The sequence below is a fragment of the Pisolithus orientalis genome (assembly GCF_024613125.1).
Source record: "Pisolithus orientalis strain OTSU chromosome Unknown F5J12scaffold_77, whole genome shotgun sequence".
In the NCBI taxonomy this organism is placed as follows: Eukaryota; Fungi; Basidiomycota; class Agaricomycetes; order Boletales; family Pisolithaceae; genus Pisolithus; species Pisolithus orientalis.
The window spans coordinates 17546-35610 of record NW_026260858.1 but is presented as its reverse complement, the minus strand read 5'-3'; the positions used below and the strand labels follow the sequence as shown (position 1 = coordinate 35610).

The following is an 18065-nucleotide window of genomic DNA, read 5'->3' as shown; positions in this document are numbered from 1 at the left end:
GTCCAGTGTCCAGTCTTGGTTTCATGTAGTACAGTAAGAAAACAAGAAGAAGAAAAAACAAGGTAAGTAAGAGATCAAGGAAACTAGGTACCAATAGAAAACAGAAAAGAAGCTGAGGCTGGTCAAAGCCAGACCTCACTAGAAAGGGCCAGGTTTAGCAGGGTAGTGGGCATGGAACTCTTGCACAAGTTCAGAAGCATTGTCCAGTTCTGTAGCTAGTACCCAAGTAGTTTCTTCATTGGTCCCCTCATAGCCAGTCCAATGGACTAAGTATTGAAGCCAACACCAGCAATGCTGGTCAACCTTGGAGTTGAGGATTTTGGCTACCTCAAACTCTAGTTCACCATTGACATTAACTGGTGGGGGTGGTGGCTGAGTCCAGTTTGGGATGGTATTAGGGACAGCTGGCTCAAGTTGGGAGACATGGAAGACTGGGTGTACTGCACACATTGAGTCCAGCAGGCACAGTGTGAACAAATGGGTACTAGCCTGAGCTGTGACTGGGTACAGTCCAAGGTTTTTCTCTGAGAGCTTCTTGGAAGGCTGGGTTGACCAGAAGTACTTGGCTTTGACATATACTTGGTCACTGACCTTGAAGTCTGGAGCTGGCATGTATTTAGCATTGGCTGGTCCTTGGTAGTGCTGTTGTGTGAGGGTCATCTCCTCATGTAGGTACTGATGCAGTGAGTCTAAGTCAACTGCATAATCATGGACCCAAGCAGAGGTAAGGTCATGCTCTGGGTACACCAAGATATTAGGGTGGTATCCCTTATTCACAAAGAAGGGGAAGACACCAGTAGTGGCACTAGGGACATTATTGTATGTGAACTCAGCCAAAGGCAAGGGGTCAGCCCAGTTGTCCTGCTGGTAATTACAGTAGACTCAGAGGTACTGCTCTAGTGTCTGGTTAGTTCTTTCAGTCTGGCCCTCACCTTCAGGGTGGTAGCCTGAGGTGAAATGTAGGTGCATATCCAAGGCCTTGCCAAGGGACCAGAAGAAGTGTGAGACAAACTCTGAGCCTCAGTCTGAGGTTACATGGGCCAGTACTCTGTGCTTCAAAAAGACATGGAGTAGGAACAGCTTGGTGAGTTCTGGGGCTGTGATGGTGTCATGGGTGGGGATGAAGATGGCCTGCTTGGAGAGCTGGTCAACTACAATGAGGATGGCTGTGAACCTGGATGAGGCCAGAAGCTGCTTGATGAAATCCATAGATATGGAATTCCATGGCTTCTCTGGCACCAGAAGTTGTTTGAGGAGGCCATAAGGCAGGTGGCAGGGAACCTTAGCCCAAGCACAGGCTGTGCAGGACCAGAAATAGTCTTTGATGAATGCCCTGAGGCCAGGCCAGGTATACTCACACTGGTTGAGCTCTAGGGTGTGGTTCTGGCTGAAGTGGCCAGACAGAGGGTGGTCATGCTTGAAGTGCAAGACCCTAAGGTGAAGGTTGTTTGAGTCTGGCATGTAGATCCTTCCATCAAGCTGAAGGAAACCAGTGTCATCTACTGACCACTGGGGATCAGACATGTTGGACAGGTGGGCTTGTGAGACTGGGTCAACCAGCAGTGTGGTCAGGATATCATTGTGTAGTTTCTCTATGTCCATTAGCATGACTGCTTGTAAGACTGGGTACTCAAGGTAAGTGGCATGGAGGGAGACCACTAGCTGCTCCTGGGTGAAGACTGGTCTCAGATTCTGCAGGTTCACTCAGGCATAGCCACCAACCCCCTCTTTGGGGTAGACATCCCATCATCTAGTTAGGGTGTCAGGCTTAGCCCTGAGCTTACCAGGCCTGAATCTAATGATCATATTGAACTGGGACAGGAATTCTGACCAGCAAGCTTGGCAGCAGGTGAGTACTTTAGAAGTAGAGAAGTACTTGAGGTTCTTGTGGTTAGTAACAATGTTGACTGGTGAGGCCAAGCCTTTGAGGTAGTGGTGCCAGGTCCAGAATGCTTTGAAAATTGCAAGCAATTCCTTATCATGAGTATCATGGTTCAACTCCAGGGCAGTTAGGGTCCAGGAGTAGAAGGCAACTGGATGTATCTGGCCATTGCTGCAGGTGATGGGTAGAATGACAGCAATGGCATAGTCCAATGCATTGGTCTCAATGGTGATGGGGACCCCAGGGATGAAGTGGGTTAAGACCAGTGTGGTAGTGAAGGTGGCCTTGAGGTTATTAAATGACCAGTGGCACTCCTTGGAGAAGTTCCAAGGGGCCCCCTTGTGAGTGAGCCAGGTCAATGGTATGATGATGTCTGAGTAATTGAAAATGAACCAGCAGTAAAAGTTTGTGAAGCCAAGGAAAGATTGTATGTCCTTGACCTTGCAAGGCTTGGGCCAATTGCAGATGGTCTGGACCATTTCCTTCAACATTGTGAGGCCAGAAGGGGAAAGGTCCAAGTGGAACTCACATTTCTCCAGCTTCACATAAAGGCCATGAAGCCAAAGCCAGCAGAGTACCTCTTGGACATGCTGCTCATGGGACTCCTTATCTCCAGAGTAGATTAAAATGTCATCAAGGCAGACAATCATGCATACATCTAGCATATCCATGAAGATAGTGTTGACAAAGTGCTGGAAAGTGGCTGGGGCATTGGTGAGGCCAAAGGGCATCACTAACCACTCATAGGACCCATACCAAGTCTGGAAGGCAGCCCTCCATTCATTGCCCAGGGCAATCCAGACAAGATGGTAAGTGTGCCAAAGATCAATCTTTGTATAGATTTTGGCTCAGCTTGGTGAGTCCAAGAGGTCAGAGATGAGCAGTAGCAGGTATTGGTCTTTCTTAGTAATTTTGTTCAGGCCACAGAAGTCTACACAGAGCTGGAGGGAGCTGTCCTTCTTTTTGACAAAGAGGACCAGTGCAGCATAGGGGGAAGCAGTCAGGCAAATAAAACCAGTAGTGAAATTCTCATTGATGAAAGTCCAGAGAGCTTGTAGCTCAACCAGTGATAGTGAGTAGATGGTGCCAAGAGGCAGGGTTGTTCCTTCTTCAAGCTCTATCTTCAGGTCATACTCCCAGTGAGGCAGGAGTGCTGAGGCCTTGGCTTTACTGAAGACATCAACAAAATCATGGTACTACTCCAGGACATTAGGTAGGGAAAGGGGGGGAGGCCAAGGCTGACTGGGCTTGAGCTGAAGTTGGAACTGGACAGACCCTTCAAGTTTGCTCATGCACATGAAGGCAGCTGCATTGATTAGGGAGACAAGAGGGGCCTTCAGGGGGATGCAAGCCAGGAAGTTGGAGACTGGTACAGATGGCACAGGGCCAGGTTGGTCACTAGGACCAGGGTCAGGGGGACTGGTGGAAACTGGGCTTACAGGGGGTATCAACAGGGTTGGCATTCCTTGTGCAGGAGTCTGGAATGTAATACTGCTCAATACCCAGTCAATCAATGGATTATATTGGGTGAGCCAGTTATGCCCAAGAACTACTTTACACTCAGAATCCAACAGGGCAAGATACAGGGTTACCAGGGTGACATCACTGGACACAAAGCAGATATTGACATCTACTGCTTGAGTTATGGTAAAGGTGGATGTTCCATCAAAAAGCTGGAATCAGATTGGTAAGACTGAGTATGGGGTAAAAGAGTGTTGATTAGCAAATTGATTATCTATAAAACAATGAGTAGAACTGGAGTGCACTAAAGTACAAAGCTGAGGTAATTCTGGATTTTCTATAGTGATATACAGGGTCAAAGAGTTTGGACTGGAAAGAGTGGATACATTGAGATGAGCCTCCAAGTTTGCACAACTGGAGTCAATGCAGCTCCCAGTTTGTGTGGAGTCCCAGGAGCTGCTACCTATTTTTTTGTCTCAGGGGTAGAACCCAATCCTGAGGCTGGTGCAGCTTCAGTGGTGACTGCAGCATGAGGCTTGGCCTTACCAGCTTTCTTGGGGCATTTATTAGCAAAATGATCAGACCCTCCACAGAACATGCAGAGGTTTCCATCTATGCAACACTTGTGTTCTTCTGGGGTGAGCTTCCCATCCTTGCCAAGCTTGTTAGGCTTGGGCTTAGATGAGTTGTTGTTACTATTGTTGCCCAGCTTTGATGAAGCTGCTTTGGACTGGGTAGAGCCACTGTTGTTGCTGCCAGTCTTGCATTTGTCTTGAGCAGTCTTAGACTGGCTATTAATACTGGGACCACTGGACTTGTTGTTGTTGTTGTTGTTGGAGCTCTGATGCTTATTTGCCCATTGGATTTCTTCTTTGTGCTCCCAATAGCATGCATCTATTTCCTGGGCAAGGTGGCAGAGCTTGTGAAGAGTCCAGGGTTTGCCAACCTGACAGACTTCATCTTTGATCTGGTCTGGGAGCCCAGAGCAGAAGTGATGGCACAGTGCACCATCTCCACAGCCCCGGACTTGTGAAGCAAGCCAGTTGAAGTCCACTACATATTTATTGATGCACTGACTATCTTTCATGTGTAGATGGTCAAGTTGGCTCTCAGTGTCAGCAACTGGGTCATGAGGGTTGAAGGTGGTTTGTAGTTCCAGGATGAACTCCCTCCAGGAGTCCATCCAGAGAGGCCAGTCATCCTGGTCCTCAACCCCAAGCAAGTCTGGCTCAAACCATTCTAAGGCCGTGCCTTTGAGGTAGGACTGGGCAAAGATGACCTTTGCATGGTTGGTCCTGAAAGCCCAGGCTTGGTCTTGAAAATTAAGCTTGCACTGGATAAAGAAGGCATGAAGCTTCTTGGAGTCAGTGCCATCAAAGGTATTGGGCTCATGCAACTTGGTCCTGCTTGAGGACTCAGGACCAGTGTGGGTGTTGCAGGCCAGTAGCTTAGTGGCCTTTGCAAGACTGTCAAAGACCACAACTGTGGGTTCAGTATCCAGGTCTGGGAAGTCCAGTTCATCCTCCAGATCATCCTCATCTGGATTATCATCACTGGGCCCATCATCACTGGGACCATCACCAGGGTCATCATCCTCAGGATTGTTGTTGTCATTGTTGCCTGGCCCATCATCCCCAGGATCTTAATTGTGAATGGGGGCAATGGGATGACTTGGTGTGGGGGTATTGGAGGTTCAGGCTGAAAAGCCCCTGAAAGGACTAATGGGGTTGGGAGAGTGCCTAGTGGTACCCAAGGCAGCTAGTGCTGCCTTGCAGTGAGTCCCACTGGCTGAAGCTGATTTGGGGCTGGTGGTAGAGCAGCTGCAGGGAGGTTGAAAGCAAGTTTTAGTGGCCATGATCTATTAGACCCACACAAGTGGCAAGTCTGAAATACTGTCAAGTTTGAGGTGTCCAGGTTTGAGGCCAGATTGGAGACCAAAGCTGGCATGAGGCCAAGGAGTCAGGGTCAGGGGAAGAGGCAGGGATACAGAAGGTTGACTGATTGGACTTAGTGACTGATGATGCAGTGCTATTCCTTTGCATGGGTCACAGTCTGAGTCTGAGGCCAAGGTGGGGTTATCAGAGTGAACTTAGTTGATTTCAGACTGGAGACTACAGGCTGAGTATCTAAGAGTTTATATACTAGAAGTAGCTATAGTACAGAGACCAGTAATGCCAGTCTTGCAAAGATTGCTAAGCTGATTGGTAAGGCTAGTATTAGTAAGGTATGACCAAGGTAATGGAGACCAGGACAGGGCAGACCAGGGACATGACTGGGCAGGGTTCAGCTGAAGTGACATACACTGCAAAGCAGTGTATAACATGCTAGACTATCTGGGGATAAGGGATTGGCAAGGCTGAGGCTGGAATGAACAAGTGCATGACCAAGTCTGGCCAGGGTCAAGGCATGGTTATGACAGAAACATGACACATGCTGAACTTGAAAGATTCTGTGGAGGTCCCTTTAGTTTTGTGCACAAATGCCAGTCCAGCATTCAGGGTCAATGTGCTGCTCAATAGCAGTGCTACTGGAGTATTTATAGATAGAGGTTTTGTCAAAAGGAACCAGACTCCAAAGATAGCACTGCCAAGAGTGGTAGAAGTATTTAATGTTGATGGTTCACCTAATTCCACTGGAAGGATTACACATCAGGCTCACCTTCGGGTTCAATACCTTGACCATCACAAGGAACTTCTTGCTGAGATAACTGATCTAGGAGGTAGTACCATGATCCTAGGACATACCTTGTTACATCAGCACAACCTGCTGATAGATTGGAAGACCAGCAAGGTCAAAATGGGTAGATGCCCAGCTAGATGCTGATAGCTAGCACCCAAGCCCTTGTTTGTTCATGAAGTGGAGACACTCAAACAGGAAGCCTTGGAGTCTTACATCCCTTGGATCCAGAGTCTGGGAATGGACAAACCAAAAACAGATAAAACCCCTGAGGAACTTGTTCCAAAGGCATATCACAAATATTTATCAGTCTTCTTGGAAAAGGAATCTGAGCACATGCCACTTAGGAAACCTTGGGACCATGCTATAGAACTAAAGGAGTTGTTTGTACCAAAGAAGGGAAGATTGATCCCTCTCTCCCCTGATGAGCAATGAGAAGTCAGTGACTTTGTTGATGGACAACTCAAGAAGGGTTATATTTGGCCTAGTAAATCACTGCAAACATCTCCCATGATCTTTGTCCCTAAAAAGGATGGCAAGAAGTGCATGGTCCAGGACTATCATTATTTAAATGAGCATACTGTCAAAAACTCATATCTGCTCCCTTTAATATCTCAGCTTGTGGACAAGTTGAAAGGTTGCAAACTCTTCATGAAGATGGATCTTTGCTGGGGTTACAACAATGTCAGGATCAAAGAAGGTGATGAGTGGAATGCTGCTTTCATGTGCCATCGCAGTGCCTTTGAGCCCTTAGTCATGTTCTTTGGGCTTTGCAACTTGCCCACCACATTCTAGAACATGATGAACAATATATTTGGCAATATGGAAGATGTGCTTGTTGTCTACATCAATGACCTAATGATATTTACAAAAACAGACAATCAGGAGGAACATGACAGGATCATGCTGGAGGTGCTTAGAAGGCTTAAGATAAATGACTTGTTTGTCAAACCACAGAAGTGTATCTTCAGGCAACAAGAGGTGGACTTTCTAGGAATGATCATTGGCATTAATGGAGTATGTATGGACCCTGCCAAGATCTCTGCTGTGCAAGATTGGCCTGTACCTACAAATGTTCATGGAGTTTGCAGCTTCCTCAGCCTTGTGAACTTTTACCAATGCTTTATTAAGGATTTCGTGCAGATTGCAAAGCCCCTGAACAACCTCATGAAGAAAGACTCTGTTCATTTGGGATGACAATGTTGAATGGTGTTTGATATGCTAAAAGAAGCCTTTACTACTGCTCCTATCCTTATGTTCCCTGATCAAGATTGGAGGTTTTGGTTAGAAACAGATGCTTCAGACTATGCCACTGGAGCAGTGCTCTCTGTAGAATGCAATGAGAGTGTCTGGAGACCAGTCACCTACTCTAGTCACTCCCTATCTGGGACCAAACTTAACTACACAGTTCATGACAAAGAAATGCTGGCCATTATTTGTGCACTAGAGCAATGGTGTCATTACCTCAAGGCTACCCCATACCAGTTTGAAATTTGGACAGACCACCATAACCTCAAGTGGTTCATGACTGCTCAGAAGCTTCAACCATGCCAGGCACATTGGGTGCAGTACTTTAGTCAGTTTAGCTGTGTTATAGTACATAAACCCAGAGTCACAATGGGAAGGCCAGATGCCCTGTCAAGACAAGAGGACTTTGTGGAAGGAAAGGAAAGGGCAAAGTCAGAAGAGTCCCTATTTATAAATCCAAACTAGGTCCATTCAGTAAAACTAGAAAATCCCTTCATGGAAGATTTGCAGATCAAATCTGCTAAAGCCAAAGGAGTCCCTGCTGGATGTGAGCTCTGAGGCAGTCTTTCATTATGATGGGGAGAAGGTCTGGGTGCCTAGTACACTCAGAAGGAAGCTGCTTAATGCTCTTCACAATTCACCCCTAGTGGGACATCACAGTGTAAAAGGAACTCAGGAGTTGATCACACACTGCTTCATGTGGTCTACCTTGAAACCCAATGTAGAAGAATACATAAAGCACTGTCAAACATGCCAAGCCAGCAAGTCTGGAAATAGGCTGCCTGCAGGAGAACTCAAACCTTTACCTATCCCTAATAGGCCTTGGAGAGAGTTAACAACCAATTTTATGGATCTTGGATTCAGGGGATCATCTGGAAAATCCCATGTCCTAGTCATCATTGACAGGTTCTCTAAGGAAGTGGAGTTCATTCCCTGCACTGTGGAAGAAACAGCTGCTAGCACAGCTCATCTTTACCTGGCACATGTCCATGGACCTCCAGACTCTGTTGCATCAGACCAAGGTCCTCAGTTTGCCTCTGGTTTTATGAAGGAGTTATCTAAAATGTTGCAGTACAGCAGAAACTCTCTATGGCATTCCACCTGCAAATGGACAGACAAACAGAGTGGTTGAACCATGAGATTCAGCAGTATTTATGGATGTATGCCAACCAGCAACAGGCTCACTGGGAAGAGTGGCTACCATTGGCTCAGTTTGTGTACAACAACTCTGCCTCTACTTCTATTGGCAAGTGCCCCTTTGAAGTTACCCACTCCTATAGACCTAGGATGGCCATTGATCTGATGACTTTGAAGGTAGAAGCAGCAGAGAAAGTCACCAAATCTTGGTTCCAGGTGTTCCAAGATGTAAAAGCAAACCTTGCCAAAGTGTGCTCTTGGCAGAAGCAGCAAGCAGATAGATGCTGCTCCACTGCCCCTTCTTATTCCATTGGATCTCAGGTCTGGCTAGCTACAGACCATCTGTCCCTGAAAGAATGGCAGAGCCATAAGCTTTCCAAAGAATGGATTGGACCATATGAAGTTCTGGAAGTGCTCCTGAATGCTCTTAAGTTAAAGTTGCTGTGTGACATGAGGATTCACCTGGTTGTGAATGTCTCATGGGTTAAACCCTATCTCAGTGCTCTCAATGGGCAACCTGTTAACAGGCCAGGACCACAGAGGGTTACTGATGAAGGAGATGTTGAATATGAGGTTGAGTATGTTGTTGACTCCCATTTGAAACATGGAGCTTGTCAATTCCTCATACATTGGAGGGGATACCCTGAAGAAGATCATACTTGGGAGCCAGCCTCTGCCTTGAAGAATTTGCAGTTGGCAATCAAGGACTTTTATCAATCCCACCCTGGGGCCCCCTGTAAATTATCTCTCCTTTCATCAGAAAGCTTTGACAGCTTGTTCACACCCATGCCAGAGCTGTTTACTACCATTCATCCTATCTGGTCTCACCTGGAAGTCAGGCCTTAGGAGGGGATAGTGTAATGACTGGTAGACTTTCCACTTCTGCATTTCCTACTTGCCTATATATATCTACCCTCTGGTTAGGGTTACGCTTTAGGGATGATTAGTCATCTCGGACTTTTCCTTTGCTTGCTTGTTCACACCTACACAATACTTAGTAAGGCTATGCCTTGCTGACACTGCATGTTTGCATTCATCCAATAGTGTAGTTCTCTCTTTTGTTTGCTTCCTTCTCAAATGTTCTCTTGTGGCAGTATGTACAAACAGTAAGGCAGTATATAAGTCCCATCATTTGTCATAGCCAGTTTCTCTAATCTAGTTCATTTTGAGCTTGGTCCTCAATCAATGGGTTCCACTCCCATGCTCTCTGGTTTGAAGTGATAGCTGAGAAGACTTTGTCTTTAATTGCTTCAAGTGTGTTGTGCCATCTTCTGCATACTCTGGCTTGGTAGACAAGCAAGGCTCTCTTGCTTATTTCACAGTGCCCATGCCTCCAGGGGTGGTTTTTGAGCGCCAGCCAGAATTTGATGTGATTGCTGATGTTGTCAGCCTCCCAGTTGTTCTCTTTCATAGCATTGGTTAGCCTGTGTGCAGCTTCTGAGAATTCTTCCCAGGCAAGGTCTTCATCTTTGGTGACTGTGCCTTTTGCTTGGGCTGATGCTAGAGGTATGAAGGAGTGTATGCCTTCTCCTGTCTGGAGGAGGGATAGGGCATCATCATCTGTTGAGCAGATGGTCAGCTCTGCATCACATAGGCCTTTGTTTGTGAAATAGTAGAGCTTGACAAAATCTGCTTTGTGGAGTCTTTGTGCTGTGACCTGGGAAGGGATGATGATGGGATCTGCAGGGACTACAGCATCCTGGGGGACTGTGGCATATTTGTGATGGTACTTCTTCTTCACTTCTTGTAGCACTTGCTCTCATTCTCTCTCACACTCAGTCTGTTGTCTCTCTTGCTCTTCTTCTTCTAGCCTTGCCTTTGACATGGCTTCTTGTTGTTCTAGGAGGACTCGACAATCCCACTCTTCTTTTTCTAAGTTGTTGTTTAGCACCCAGTAGAGGGCTAGCTGGGTTGCTGCCACATTGTGGTTGACATTGTCATTTATGAGGCATTCTCAGGCTTGATGATATTTCTCAGAAGAGAAATCTGGTTGGACTGCTAAAAGAGGGTTGTTAGCTGGTTTGGGCATAGTGAAGAAAAGAGATACTAGTGGGCAGCTCAGCTGAGCCTTGAGACACAAGTGGGAGTGCAAAGGAGAGGAGCAACAAGCTAACTGCATTCCCACATGTGGACTATATTCTCCATACACTACATGCCTTTGCTACCAAGAATTGCCATCAGGAGTCTCTCCAACCTTTGAGCTTGAACATTTGTAACTCTCAACACCCAACACACTTAGAAGATGTCCTGATGAGTACCAACCCCAATGACTGTGCAACTCACAATTACCCAGATTTTGTTCATATGGAATTTGACATGCAGGGCCAACCACAGATGACTTTGAGGGCACAGCTAAAATGTTTGGACTTGGCCCAGCATTTATGGACAAATTTAATGGTGACCAGTTCAGCAAACTATGGGAATCAAATCTGTACTACCCCTTCAACTCCCACAATGAATGGGAGCTGGCATCATGGTTACAGAGCTATAGACTTTTTCTTGTCATTGTCAATCATAAGCCTGTCCCTATTCTCTCCAAAGATCATTATTGATGTGTGCCAGATACAGCTACTAAATATATCCCTTCATACAGCCAGAGCACTTCCTGGGCTGGCTGAGTTATAAGTGAAGAGCTGCAGGTGGGCAGCAACAATGATGACCAGGCAATCTGGGGGAAGTTGGCTGAGCACAAGAGGCACAAGGCAAAGGTGCAGGAGGAAGCCTGGTTGGAGGCAGAGAGGCAGGAGCAAGCCTGGCTTGAGGAAGAGAGGGCATGCACAGAGGCTGAGGCACAAAGAGCAGAGGCTGCACACAAGGCTGAGGAAGCCAGGAAGGCAGCTGAGAGCCAGTGGGTGGATGCCCTGGTAGGTAGTTCAACTTGGGCCAGGTCAAATGTTGAGGTGATGAGCCCTTAGTGAGTGTTATTATGATTATTACTGGTGTTTTTGACTAACACTCTACCAGCTGCCTTTGTTGTGTCAGGACCAACATGACCTGCCTGTGCAGCACCAACAGCAAGAAGCAGCACATGGCATGCAACCAGTGCAATGAGCTCAAAGAGCACTGCCAGTGGCTGGTTGAGGGTGAGACTGGTCAGGGAGCCAGCCCAGGTGTTGACAAGGGTAAGAGGAAGGCTGACATGATGTCCCCTCACACTGGCAAGAAGAAGACCAGTGAGGAGGCTGGGGCCAGTCCTGTTACCAGTGATCAGATGGAGCACCTGATCAGGGTGGTGGAGCATGTTGCTGACAATGTGGCCAGCCTTGCAGTGGCCCAGAAGGAGGTTTTGAGGAATTTTTACTGGTTCACCTGGTCCTATGAAACCTATGTTGAAGAACACTTCAAATTCCTGGCATTGGATGTGCCTTCAGACCAGGACACCACCGATGAGGAGGACAGGGATGTCAAGGGGCTTGATGAAGAGCTGAGGGAGGAGGAAGAGGAAGGCCAGTCCTGGTCTGAGTCAGGTGGTCAGACTGGTGCCAGTTCTGCTGGGTCCCAGGCCTGAAGTCATGTGCATAGTATAGTGTTTCTTCTTGTACATGTATACCTGCAAATGTCATTGCCTGGTTCTGGTTCTAAAGTATGAAAATGTTAAGTATGGGTTTACCCTCAGGTGACTGGGCTTCAAGACTGGGTGACAGGGGCTAAGTCTGGGTGACCAAAGTCAAGGCTGGGAGACAGGGGCCAAGTCTGGTTGGACTGGAGTTAAGGCCAGAGGTCAGGGGTTAAGTCTGGAGGACTGGACTTGAGACTGGGAGCATGGGAATAAGACCAATAGCATGGGAAACCAACTGGTCTTGGAGCACACACAGGGGGAAGCTGGTCCAGGGTTGGATCTACCTCCCTTGGTCTCAGCTTATGTGCTGTACCCTTATGCAAGCTGGGGAGAGGTCCAGGACAGGGGCTGGGGATAGCCTAAGGCTCAGCCTTAGTTATGGAGTAGACTCAGAGTGTCGTATGGAGTTGAGGGTAATACTAAATTGATATTCTGACTGGAGTGCTACAAAGTATGTACAGGGGTTAAATACACAAGGCCAGTCTGGGGTAATGAACATAAAGCTGGGCTTGTTAATAAGCTATTGGTGATGGAGTGAACCATCTTTCTTCTTTACAAAGAGGACCAGTGCAGTCTAGGGGGAAGAAGTGGGCCAGATGAAACTGGTAGTCAGGTTTTTGTTGATGAATATCCAGAGAGCTCACAGCTCGACCAGAGATAGCAAGTAGATAGTTCCAATGGGTGGTGTAGTACCCTCTGTCAGTTTGATCTTAAGGTCATACTCCCAGTGTGGGGGGAGAGTAGACACCTTGGCTTTGCTAAAGACATCAGCAAAGTCATGGTAGTCCTCTGGTACACCAGCCAGGTCCAGTGGGCATAGATGAAGCTGGAATTGGGTGGATCCCTCTAGCTTGCAAGCACATACATATGCAGCTGCATTGATCAAGGTGATAGGGGGAGCCTTCAGGGGAGTGCAAACCAGTGAGTTGACAGATAGTACAGATGGTGCAGGGCCAGGATTGGGTTGGTCAGGCAGACTGGGATTGGGAAGACTGGTTAAGACTGGTGTGGAAGGGGTTGTTGACAGGATTGGCATTCCTCCTGTAGATGTCCAGAAAGTTAGACTGCTCAGTACCCAATCAATCAATGGATTGTAGTGGGTGAGCCAGTCATGTCCAAGGACTATCTTCCATCCAGAATCCAATGGGGCTAAAAACAGGGTTACCAGGGTGACATCACCAGTTGCAAATTGAACTGAGAGATCTACTTCTTGAGTGATAATGAAACTTGATGACCCATCAAAGAGCCAGAGTTGGATAGGGGACATGGAGTAAGGGGCAAACAAGTGTTGATTAACAAATTCTTTATCTATGATGCTATGTGTGGAACCAGAGTCCACTAGAGTACAGAACTGGGGCAAACTGTGACTGACAATAGAAACATGGGGAGTTAATGAATTGGGATTGGAAAGAGCAGATGCATTGAGATGAGCCTCCATGAGTGCATAGCCAGAGTCAACACAGCTCTCAGTCTGTGTGGAGTCCTGAGAGCTGCTACCTATTTTTTTGCCTCAGGGGCAGAGCCCAAGGTTGAGGCTGGTGCTGCCTCAGTAGTGGCTGCAGTGTGAGCTTTGGCTTTCCTGGCTTTCTTGGGACACTTATCTGTGAAATGTCCAGTGCCCCCACAAAACATGCAGAGGTTGTTGTCTCTATGGAATTTGCACTCCTCTGGTGTCAGCTTGCTGTCTTTTCCCAGCTTGGGTGTGTTAGAGCTGGTCTGACTGGTTGAGGTGGGTTTGGACAAGGGCTAGCTACTGGAGTTGCCATTTCCAGAATTATTGCCAGTCTTGGATTTCTCTTGACTGGGCTTGGACTGGGTGTTGTGACTGGGGTTGGGAGTTGACTTGTTACCAGAGAATGACCCTTGGTGCTTACTGGACTGCTGAACCTCCCCTTTGTGTTCCCAGTAGTGTGTGTCAATCTCCTGAGCTAAGTGGAAAAGCTCATGCAGGGTTCTAGGTTTGCCAACCTGGCAGACCTCATCTTTGATACAGTTGGGGAGACTGGTGTAGAAGAAGTGGCACAGAGCACCATCACCATATCCCCAGGCTTGTGAGGCAAGCCAGTTGAACTTGACCATGGACTTGTTGACCTGGTGATTATCTTTCATTTGGAGGTGGTCTAGCTGGCTTTCAGCATCAGCCACTGGGTCATGGGGTCCAAAGGTGGTTTGAAGTTCTATGATGAACTCTTTCCACAAGTCCATCCAGTAGGGCTGGTCCTCCAGGTCTTCAGTCCCAAGTAGGTCCAGTTCAAACCACTTGAGAGCCATCCCCTTCAGGAATGACTGCACAAAAGTTGTTATGCTTGACCAAAGTTGAGATGTAGGTCAAGCTCAGTTGCAGACTAAAGGTTTCTACTGAGCAATGGCTGCAGTAACCTCTGTAAATGACAGAGGATTTGAGCAATGCTGGTAAGAGTGGTCTGGGTTAGGGACACTGAGGGTGAAGTTCTGAAGAACACTGCATATAATTGAGCAGCTCAAGTCTGGGGTTCCAAGACTTGAGCTGGCAGTCTAGATACTACAAGAGAACAGACCACAAGGCATCCACATGTAACAAGCTATCTACACCATTGGTTGAACAATGACAACACATGTCCTATGCATGTTATGAGTCACTAGTGCTAGTGGTGGAAGTAGAGAGCCATCAGATCAGAAAGAAGATGGCTTGAAAAAGGAACACAGTCCATTGGAATGAACACAAGATAAACATACAGTGAAGCAAGGAAAAACAGGGGTGAAACATAACATTACCCCCTTTCTAAGCATTGAAGTCCCTGACTTCAAATAACTTTGTTAGGTACCAATAAAGTGACTACTTTGTACACTGAGAAACTCATAACTTCATTAGGTTATGAGCCCCACTCTTGTGCTCTAATTCCAAAAGAGTTATTACACAGCAACAATACCCGCTATGGCAAAAGATAATCATTCCTTACAAGTCCCAACCCTAAATGTGGATGGAAGCAACTGGCTATACTACAAGGCTCATGTTGAATGGGCTGTCAGTTTGAAAGGGCTGATTGGACACCTGACCAGCTTGGATGTGAAACCAGAGGGCCCTTCAGTGGGAAAAGACTCCTCCTGGAAGCCCACAGCCATGGAGCAAAAACTTGTCAATGAATACCCAGAAAAACTGTGGCAATGGGCAAAGGATGATGGATATGTCAAGAAAGTGATCACTGTATCACTCCCAGAATCCCTATTCCTTCAAGTTCTGGAGGAAGGGACTGCAAAGAGTGTGTGGGGTGTCCTCACTGACCTTTTCCAAAACTGCTCTTGTGTTGTCATGATCAATCTTCAGAGAAAACTCCAAGAATCCCACTGTGCAGAAAAAGGCAATGTCCATGCTCACTTTGACAAGATGCGCACACAACTTGCTGCACTTGGACAGTCTATCACAGACAATGACTTTGCAGCCATCATCCTCAGTTCACTTCCTGCTTCATATGACTCCAACCTCACAGCTAGGATGTCTTCAGCCCTGGTCATGCAAAAGGACCTATCTCTGGACTTTATAATCAAAGTAATTTCTGATGAATATGATAGGTGCCAAATGTGGACAAAGAGAGGCAACTCTGGAAACTCCAGAAGTTCCAAAGATGCAGCCTATTCAGTGAAGGATGGAAAGAAGTCCACTTGTGAAAATTGTGGAAAGAAAGGTCATGTGCAAGACCAATGCTGGGAAGAGGGTGGTGGAAAAGCTGGACAAGTGCCCAAGTGGTTCCAGAACAAAGGCAAAGGGAGAAAGAAGGAAAAAGGCTCTGGAAAAGCAGCCACTGCAGCCAGTGCAACAGCCAGCTTGAGTGCACAGACCAGCACTGACTTGGAACCCAACAGAGTTTGGCTAGTGCACCTGCAGGACAACAACTGGCTAATGGAAATTGCAGAGGAAGAAATTCCAAACCCCCAGGATATTGTTATTGATGAAGAAGATGCATATACAAACACCTATTACCATGCTCTCCTTGTGGGTGAAAACCTACATTCTGCAGAAAAGACCATCCTGTTCAACTCTGGTGCTTCATGTCATATGTCCTCCTACCACAGCAAATTCCTCAATTACAAGACAATTGTACCCAAACCTATCACTGTGGCCAATAACCACACCTTCCATGCCATTGGAAAAGGTGACCTTGCAATCTCACTCCCAAATGGCACTGCACAAACCCACATTTGACTCAAGGATGTGCTCTATGCCCCCAAGATGGGAATTATGCTCATTTCTGTTAGCAAACTTGACATCACTGGGTATGTGGCATTATTCTGAGACAAGTATTGTCATATTTTTGACACTCAGAAAAAGAAAGTAGCCAAAATCCCAATGCAAAAAGGCCTCTACTGCCTCAAATGAGCTCATCATGCCTTTGCAGGCCTGGCCAAGGCCATGGAATCCTTACCCATGGAGCAGATACACATCGGGCTTGGCCATATTGCTCCTGAAGCCATCCAGCAGATGCTCAAGGATGGCACAATTGCCAGAATTAAGCTGGATGAAGCACATTCTACCATGGGTGCATGCAATTCATGTGAATATGCCAAAGTGACTCAGAAGCCCATTGGGAAGGAGTGCAACCCACCCTGCCATGAACATCTAGGTGATGAGGTCCACACAGATCTTTGGGGACCTTCTCTGGTCCAAACCCCTGGCCACAGTCAGTACTACATGTCATTCATGGACAACCACACCTGCTACACCAAGCTGTACCTCCAGAAGACAAAAGCTGAGACCTTCACATTGTACAAGGCCTACAAAGCATGGCTGAACATGCAGTTTAACACCAAAGTCAAGCAACTTCACTTGGATCATGGGGGAGAATACCTTAGTGCAGAATTTTCAGAATATCTGAAATCCCAAGGCACAGAATGACACATAACCATCCATGATACCCCTGAACACAACAGAGTTGCAGAATGACTCAACAGAACACTCATTGAGTGCATACATGCAATGATTCACACCAGCAGCCTACCCAAGGACCTCTGGGGGGAGGCCATCATGCATGTAATCTGGCTAAAAAAACCACTTGTTGACTCCCCATCTAGGCACAAAAACTCCCTACAAAATGCTCTACCAAAGACCACCTGACCTTTCAAAAATTCTGGTCTGGGGATGTCATGTCAAGGTCCATGACACCTCTGGCTCCAAACTAGACATGTGAGCCTGAGATGGACACTGGGTAGGAATTGATCCTGAGAGTGATGGCCACTGCATCTACTGGCCAGACACACAAGCAATCAGCATAGAATGTAGTGTCCTTTTCGAGCACCAGGAAGTGTCTGTACCTTCAGGTGTGCTGCTCAAGGGGGAGCAGGGAAATTCCAAAGCCTCACAAGGAAGTTCTGAGGCTATGCAGACAGTCAAGCAACCCACCAAAGCAACTTTGGAAATTCCAAGACTCATTTTGGACCCACTCAGAGAAAATTTTGAAATGCCTCCACCTCAACCTTGTTGTTCCATTCGCCAGTGCTTTGAATCAGACTATATGAGGTGGTTACATGCAGGTGAAGGCACTTGTGATGGATGCATCCCTCTCAACTTTGTAAAAGAACTCTGAGAGAGTTGTAGCAACCCAAACAGCCTGAAATCTCAAGAAAATGCTACCTATGTATTCAATGATGAACTAGCTGCTGATGAAGATGACACCAACATGGTGTATGCTATGGTGGCAGGGATGGCTGAAGCTGAAGGGCTGGACCCATCTACAGTACATGAGGCAAAATCCCAAGCTGACTGGCTGAAGTGGCAAAATGCCATAAATGCAGAATTAAAGAGCCTAGAGGAAGTGCATACCTGGGATGTCATTGAGTGCCCCAAAGGTGCAAACATCATAGGATGCAAATGGGTCTTCAAGGTCAAATGCAATGCCACTGGAGAAATTGAGAAGTACAAGGCCCACCTAGTCACTAAGGGCTACTCTCAGATACAGGGCATTGACTACAATGAAACATATGTTCCCATCACAAGACTTGCATCTCTCTGCACCATACTAGCAATTGCTGCATGCAATGACTGGGATATCAATGTATTTGATTTCCACTTGGCATTCCTAAATGGCAAACTCAGAGATGGTGAAGACATCTACATGGAGCTCCCTGAGG

At 46.9% G+C, this 18065-nt stretch overlaps 1 protein-coding gene across 1 annotated transcript; it reads right to left on the bottom strand.

Moving 5' to 3' along the window:
* Positions 1 to 9554: 9554 nt before the first annotated feature.
* Positions 9555 to 10343, bottom strand: F5J12DRAFT_728259 (uncharacterized protein; the record flags this gene model as incomplete). The annotated part of the gene is made up of 2 exons (XM_051741870.1): positions 9555 to 10156; positions 10178 to 10343. Coding segments are annotated over 2 exons (768 nt in total), but the record flags the coding sequence as incomplete, so codon positions are not given.
* Positions 10344 to 18065: the final 7722 nt, after the last annotated feature.